The following is a 7,869-nucleotide window of genomic DNA, read 5'->3' on the forward strand; positions in this document are numbered from 1 at the left end:
AGAAGCAGGTTATTGGTATGACTATGTTCCAGAAGCAATGTTTAAATGAGCTGCAGATATCAAGGTTTAATGCATACATGATGGAAGAGAAGTTCTTTGCTCATCTGGTTCCTACTGAATGCAGTCTGGGTTGGAAGGCTTCTGAGCTGTTGGCCAGGAGCATGTCATGCATAAAGCTATTCATACCTGGTTTTCCTTTAGCATTGGTCCTCCATAGCTCTCCAAGAACTTTAAAAAGGTGGTCAGCATTATCTCTGCTTTACAGATGGGGGCCAGAGACATGAAGAGGGACATGAATAGCCCTTAGCTTTTGAGTCTCAAGCCTGTTAACCTTCTGTTATACATAGGAGACTAGGGTTCTGCAGAGCTGGCTCTGGCTAACCTGATCCTAAGCTCATTCAGTGTTGTGTGTGAGTAGGATATATGTTACAATGTCTAGGTACTATAGCAATAAGTTTGGTGGAAGCACAGGGATAGATAAAATTAAAAGAAAAGGTACATTTGGAGGAGCAAGCAAAGACTGCAGGGAAAGGACACTGGACAGGTGGCCTGGCTGACCTCGCTGGGAGCACTATTACACTGACAGGTGGCCCTTCCAGTCTGAAGTGAAGTAATTTAGCACCTGCTGGCATAAATGTTTCACTTTTCTCCCCGTTTACCAGCTGAGTTGTGATATTTGCATGATGCACCTGCAGTCTAGGTAGTTGGCTGTCTTGCATCAAAGCTTCTGGCCCTGGCCCCTGAGACCCTGGAGCACTGCTGGAAACCTGCCTCTGCCTATCTTGTTGTGACATGTTTTCCTCTCTTGCAGGGGACGAGGAGTTTATGGGGTTGTCAAACTGATGTGAACGGTGGGAGGTACAGCAGCAACTATCAACCACCAGCTTGAACATAAGCACCAGCAGTGGGGGACCTCTTGAAATGCCAGGTGGAAGACATTTGTGCTCTTCGAGCACATGTTGATTTCAGCATCTGAACAGTTAATGCTTTATAAAACACCATGATAAAAGGTGTAGTGTGTCCATGTGTCTGTGTCCTGGCCTTTTTTAGCTGGCTGTGTGCACAAGAACTTAAGAGTGGGAAATCAGGGCTTATTGGGATGACTGCCTTATGCAATATTTGCTGTCTCATTGAAATGACATTCTTTTTTCCTGTCTCATGTTCTCTTCCCAAGTCTTTTCTCTCATCCCTGTGGAACTGGAGACATTAGTACACAAGTCATGAAAGCTTAACCCAGTCAAAAAGGGAACTGGAACAATTCTTGAAGGAAAGGTCCATCAATAATGTAGCAGGATTGGTGCTCCTGCTGCTTGAAGAGCAGGCAGGCTGAGAGAGAAGAAGCCTGCAGGTGTGGCAGGGGGGCAGTCAGGAGCCGCACGACAGAGAAAAGGGGGAGGGGAAACTGGCTTTGCAGTGTGTAAACCCAGGCCTGAGCTGGTTGGGCAGTCTAGCCCTGGAGGCTGCTGAGAGCACATCTCCTGGGCAGGATGACTGCAGCTCCTGAATAATGCCTAAGAGATTACAGATGTGGTAACATATGGAGGTTTGTGATTAAGTAAGGGGAGGAGGAGGTCCTACCACACTCCTGGAGCAAGGCCAGAGGCCTGAGAGTAAGGTTAGAACCTGAGAACAGGACAGAGGGAGGACAGAGGCTTGGGAGTAAGGCCAGAGCCTGGGTGAAGGGAGAAGATGGGACCAGAGAAGGTCCGGTGCCCAGGAGGGACTAGGTATCTAGAAATAGTGTGGAGATGGGAGCCAGGGTGGGCTTAAGGACAGAACCAGAACAGGTTCAGACCCAGGAATAAGACATGAATAGATGCGAGCTCACTCAGAAACCCCTGGGGCAGGATCCCTTTTCTTAAAAGCATAAGTACACCAAGGTGTGGCAGGAAAATGGAAGGGGAGGATCAGGGGAAACAAGGGATGAGTATCCACTAAGGGGTGTAATGGCCACCCCTGGGACAGGCCTTTGTTACAAATAGGTATTGAATGTGATAGATGGTGGGGCAGCCTCTGAATCAGAACCTCCTCACTGAATGCTGAAAGCTACAGTGGGAGAGGAGCAGGGATGGTTTTGTATCTGCACTCGGCTACTCTATGAGATAGGAGTCCTCTGTTTGTATGTACAGGCAGCTTATGTCCCAGAAATCCTATGGCCCAAATATTGGGGGAGAGAAAATTACCCATTAAATTATGAATAATTTATGAACTTTGATAAACCTAAAGTAAAGATCCCCAAGAGGTTTTCCAAGAAAGCATGTTGTCATTTTGAAGTTCAGCATCTTCCCAACTGCTGGATTTGGTGTAAGTCAGTGGTGAATCCTATATGGCCTTTGCAGTTGGAAGAAGACATAGTTAATTCATCTTTTTCACTGGGGCTTTCCTAGGTAGTCAGCTTACAGTTTGGAGAGGAGTCCAGTGAGACTGAGGGGACCCTCTCCTGTAACTGCAAGCACAGTCTAGCTCATCATATTGCCATCTGCAAGGAAGATTCTTCCCTTTGGGCAGGGTGGGTTTCAAGCAGCATCATAGCCCAATAAAATGCTCCTGAGAGGTATATACTCAGACAACCTGAGTGCTTTACAGTCACTCTGGAACACTGTTGAGCAAGGAAAAATCTACATTATGGTCGTGGTGATGATGATAAGCTATTATCTACCATTTTCCCTCAGATGCTCTCAAAGGCCAATGTCATTATAACCATTTTAAAGAGAGGAAAGCTGAGGCTATAGTTTAACATTCATATAGTGAGTCAGTGGAAGAGCTGGGAATGGAGCCCAGGTCTCCTGAGTCCCTGTATGGCTTTCTAGCCACATTATCATAGAACTGCTGCTGCCTCTGGTGTGGACCAATTTCTGGGTCTTGCCACCCTTGGGTGGAGGGGAAAAGATGGGAACAGATTGTCTATATGTGAAAGTGCAGATTGGGTTGAAGGCAGGCATTGAAACTGACCCCAGCCCAGGCATGGCTCATGAAAAAGTGTGTGCCTGGATGCACAGTATCCTTTGGTGTGGCCTGCTCCCTGAATAATCACAGATTACCAGGATTTAGCTCGAGGAGCTGAGGAAATGTTGATCTTTGCTGTGGGAGAACAGTTCCATAAGAAGAAAGCACCAGCTGGGGATAGGCAAAGGGCAAAGTGGTGACCTGCAAGGGGTTCTGCTGATGCTGGCAGTGGGGTTCTGCAGCAGGAGCTCTTGAGAACCCAGTGATGCGTGCACCTGCCTGATGTCACAATACAAGGATGCTGTAAAACCTGGCACCACAGGTGAAACATTCTTGTCCACGTGACGGTGGAAGAGACAGAGCTGAAGTCATTTCTGTGGAGGAAACCAGGGCTTGGATAAGTGTGTGGGGACATCCACTACCACCATGAAGTTCCAGAAGAAAAGAGAGATCAAGCAGCAGATCCGGGAGCTGCGTACCATCATTTCACTGCAAGGTCATGCTCTCTCCTTTGGCTGAGATTAATTGGCAAGAGTGGAAAGGCTGTGGGAGCCCCTTGGGCTGCTGGTCACCAGAAACACACTACAGCCTGGAGCAGTGAAGCTGATGTGATGGTAGCTGGGTTGGGTTATTGGGCTTTAGAGATGACACATTACTGCTATGGAAAGTCTGGGTGAGGTTATGGATTTGGGGATCTCATGACTGACAATCCCCACAGTGTCCAAGATGCAGTAGGACCCTTATATAGGTATGGATCCTCCCTGGCTGACACTGATGGGTACATAGCAGAAATCTCCTTGGCAGAAGGGATTCTGGGTCAATCTAAAACCCAGAGAGAAGCTACTTCATTGTCCCCAAGTTATGGGTGCTACAGGGACACTCTTGGGGGCAATAGCCTGTGTGAATATCTACAATGAATCCCAGTGTAGGTCAGTCCTACCTTCTTAGCACCCATATATGCTAGTTAGGGCAGTCAGAGTTTGGCACCTTCCACAGGAAAGCCTGAGATGATGTTTCTATGGGATGGGCACAGAGAGGAAAGCTGGGGAATCCCATTGGTGTAAATCAGCGAAGCTCCGCTGCAGTCAGAGTGATGAGTTATACCAAATTCAAACAAGCTTGGCTGGAGGGACAGCCCTGATCCTGCTATTTCCTGTGGTGCCCGGAGCTGGAATAACCTCTCTCCCTCTTCTGTCTCTAGAGCAAGGCAAGAAGCTCTTTGTACAGGCGATTGAGGAGAAGATCAGTCAGAACAAAGAGCTTATCAACTTCCTGCGTGGGAATGTGCGGAGCAACATTGGTATGCTGGGCGTTGCTCAGAAGGTACCTATGACTCTGTCCCATCTTCACATGTCTGGAGTCTGGGTTTGTTCTAATAGTCAGAGACAATTTTGATAATAAGGGGGTGACATCATTGATGGTGATTGGGTCAGGTTTGTTTCTATCCCTTTCCTTTCCCCCACCCTCACACATCAGCTGCTGCTGCACAAAGTGGTCCCTTCTGGATGGTAAGTTTGAAATAAATGGAACAGCAAGAGAGCAAACAAACCAAGCTTCCAAAGCTTCAGCCCTGCCGGCCTGGGGTTTAGCCCCTACCCCTACTTAGGAACCAGCATCCTTCCCAGAAACCTGCAGGATGGACACTTGGCTCTCCAATCTGGCCCTAACAGCCAATGGGGAAGGGCTTCCCATAGCTCAGGAGACTCAAGGCAAATGACCCAACACCAAACGCACTGCTGCCAGCACTAACCTACTGCAGGGCTAGGGTAGGGCAGAACCTGTCCCTGTGGCATGTCCCTGGTTACTCTTCAGCACCTGGGTCAGCGACCCCGCGTCTCTGGCAATCAGCACCCTGGACAGGAGACACTGTCCCCAGGTAACAAATTTACTCTGGATTAGGGAGGTTTACTGTGAAGTAAGCATGTGCACATGTAGAAGCATATGCTTACTTCACCATAAACTATGCTAATTTGAAGTTAAGCGTCTTGTGTAGACATGCCTACTGTGACACCAAGGCCAAGTCACTAACACCTAATACGGAGCTCTAGCTTCTGGGCACACAAATTGGGCCTGGTTCCCAAAGGCACTGAGCGCTCAGGGCACCCAGTGAATTGTTTGGTATTATAGCTGTTCAGCATTTCAGAAAATTGGGTCCCATCTGTACTGGTCTTGGCAATCAAAACTGAGGGACTTGAATTCTGTGGGCTTTGTCCTTTACTTGCCTTGTTATCATTCATAGAAGCAAAGACACACACAGTGCTGAGGAGAGAGGGAAGGTGCATTGCTTATTTATAAATGATGCTCTAAGGTGGGAGGGGAATTACAGAGTATTGTTATGAGTTTGACCCTAGGTTTTTCTCTGACTCCCTCCTGCCTGTAGCATGACCAGATGATGATTTTGGAGGCATGCCAAGAGCAGAAGCAAATGAAGATGTGTTTAGCCAGGAGCACAGTAGAGGTAACCACAGAGCAGGCCCCCAGCACCCCCCAGCCATTTTCCACTCATTAATGGAACTGAGAAAAACAGGGCTGGAGGGGAGCTGAGAGGAGGCTTAAGGGAAATCCTCCTCCTCCTCTGGGATGTGCCAACAAACCTTGTCTCCTGCTTGGTCAAAGGGGTTGGGGGGTTGAGAGGTTTAGGACCATGCCCAGAGCCATGCGCCCTATCAGCTGCTCATGGGTGACCCCTTTTCCAGGTACCTTGTAAGCTTCACCCTCTCCTTTTAGGCTGCTCGAGAGAAGCTGAGGAATTACATCTTTGACAAAACAAATGTGCACAACTTGCTGCTTTATGAAGTGAAAAGAAGGGGTCAGGCCCTGGAAGGGCTGCAGAGGAGGCTGCAATTTCTGAAGGACATGGAAGCAGCTGACAAAAAGTGCCACAAACAGATGCAGGTGACAAGGGCTCTGCTCCAAGGGGAAGACCAACGGTGTAAGAAAGATCTGTTAATTGTATTGGGCTGAGAAGCTGGCCAGTCAGTCCAACTGGCCTCGGGTAGTTGAACTATAGGAGACTGAGCACCTCTGGATCTGGTTTGACATGTATGCTATTTGGGTGGACGTGCACACTCGTGCACGCTTGTGCTCATGAATGCCCATGCAGGTGTCTATCCATGCAGCGCTTTGTCTTGAAGACCCCACATCCCAAGGCTCTTTCTTAATCCACAGATGCCTGGATGAGGGACCTCCTTTGGAGTCCATTTCCAATTCTAGTCCATCCAGATGAGTGGCTGCAGAGTGACCCTGGCCCCTTCCTGTTTGAAGGGATTGAGCCCACTCATTCATTATATACTAGGTCTGGCCCCCTGCAGGGGCTGCAATGCAGAAGAACGCGGAACAGTTAAATCCATTCTACTAAGGTACTGAGCAGGAGGCAGGTCCAAGTGTGAAGACCCCAGTTAGTGGGGCCATGGAGACAGTAACCTGGCCATGGAGAAGTTAGCAGGCTAGCTGCACTGCATTTGTCAGTGGTAATACTTAGCTTTGCCTTCCTTGAAGCATGCAGCCAATTGGCCTCCTGATTCCACAGGGCTCTGGACCTAGACAGCCCCTGGGTTTTAAATAGACCCAATCAGTTCCCCCTCAGGGCTCCTTTCACCCTAGGCCTCTGGGGCAGTTCCACATGCCAAGCAGAAGCATAAACCTTTACTCCAGACCTTTCTGTGTTGCAGATTATTCGCCAGCTGGAGAATAACATAGAGAAAATGATGATGAAAATCAATACTGGTGAAAAGATCTACTATCTTTACCTCAAGATGATGGACTTCTTGAAGGACGTGAGCACCCGCACCTTCTGCATGATCCCTCCATTACCCTCAGTTGGTAAATGGGGGCATAATGCCTACCTGCAAGCCCACCCTACCCCCATGAGCTCATGCTAAACCTCTCACTGGCCTGGGCATGAGCAGTATTAGGCTCTAATTCACAAATTTAGATTGAGAAGATTGGTAGATGGGACTAGGAACCAGGGTGGTTTCAGGCAGGACCCTTGGCAGCTGAGGACAGGAGAAAGGAGCAGTTCTGAGTTTGGCCGGGGGGTCACTCACCAGTAGCAGAAACAACCCCTTGCTCTGTAATTGAGGCCAGTGGGCCCTGGTTAATGTAACTGATAGTGCTAATCCTGTTGCTTGTCAGGGTTTGGCCTGGTGCTAGCAGATAACTAGTCAGAAGGGTCAGATCTGGACTGGAGCTTCGCCGGAGCTCATGGGTGCTTAGATTCAGGTTTTGGCTTTGAGCTATCTCTGCCTGTAACTCACTCGCTGAGGTCAGCTCCTGTCTGGGTAGCTCTGTCCACTATGGCAGTGTCTCAGAGATGTGCAGGCCTAGATGTGTGAAAGGGCCTCCCTTCTTAAGCCCCAGACTCTCCCTTCTTAGAGCAGCTGCCCACGTTGTGTGGAGTGACCTGCTCTGAATGTGCTAGTGGAGGGAAAAATGGTCTCTCTCTCAAAATCCAGGCTCCTGGTCTGAGCTGGTAAATACCAGCCCAGCTGTCTGCAGTGCATAATGCAGCATTTACACAGTGCTGCAGTGAGGAGTCTGTTGCAGGTGGTATCACAGAGCATAAGGCTTCAGTGAGAAACCCACAGGGGATTCAGGCTGAGGAACAAGAGGCAGTGAGAAGCCAGCAGTGGAAACATGTGAGGCTGCACAGGAAAAGGCCATCAAGCCTCAGGTGTAGGGGTGTTTGGAAAAAGACATTCATATTGGTAAAATCTTTGGGTCAGCCTCAGACCTGTCCCCTTGGAGCTGGCCAGGACGCTGGCTCTTTTTTTGTTTGTAGGGGAGGAGTAGAATGAAGCAGTTTAACTATGAAGCTGGAGCTGTTGACCATCATTTCTTTGCTACTTGCTTGCTGTGGCAGAGGCACTGCCCTGAGAGCTCTGTCTGTCCTTCCCAGCCCAGAACAGACACCTCTGGTTCAGC

The 7,869-nt window shown here is 48.9% G+C and overlaps 2 protein-coding genes across 5 annotated transcripts in view; both read left to right on the forward strand.

Moving 5' to 3' along the window:
* The window catches only part of AMBP (alpha-1-microglobulin/bikunin precursor), a 17,471-nt gene extending 16,451 nt beyond the window's left edge, over positions 1 to 1,020 (forward strand). For all 4 annotated transcript variants that reach the window (XM_025203042.1, XM_025203044.1, XM_025203043.1 and 1 more), the window contains one exon: positions 812 to 1,020. In XM_025203042.1, the coding sequence (XP_025058827.1) occupies positions 812 to 843 (32 nt within the window). In that variant the 3' untranslated portion in view covers positions 844 to 1,020. The remainder of the gene's footprint in view (positions 1 to 811) is intronic.
* A 2,352-nt stretch (positions 1,021 to 3,372) lies between these two features.
* Positions 3,373 to 7,869, forward strand: part of CCDC183 (coiled-coil domain containing 183) — a 15,958-nt gene continuing 11,461 nt past the window's right edge. The window contains exons 1-5 of the mRNA XM_025203002.1: positions 3,373 to 3,442; positions 4,148 to 4,269; positions 5,327 to 5,404; positions 5,674 to 5,841; positions 6,618 to 6,722. Coding sequence (XP_025058787.1) covers positions 3,373 to 3,442; positions 4,148 to 4,269; positions 5,327 to 5,404; positions 5,674 to 5,841; positions 6,618 to 6,722 — 543 coding nt within the window. The remainder of the gene's footprint in view (positions 3,443 to 4,147; positions 4,270 to 5,326; positions 5,405 to 5,673; positions 5,842 to 6,617; positions 6,723 to 7,869) is intronic.

The sequence above is a fragment of the Alligator sinensis genome, unplaced genomic scaffold (assembly GCF_000455745.1).
Source record: "Alligator sinensis unplaced genomic scaffold, ASM45574v1 scaffold235_1, whole genome shotgun sequence".
In the NCBI taxonomy this organism is placed as follows: Eukaryota; Metazoa; Chordata; order Crocodylia; family Alligatoridae; genus Alligator; species Alligator sinensis.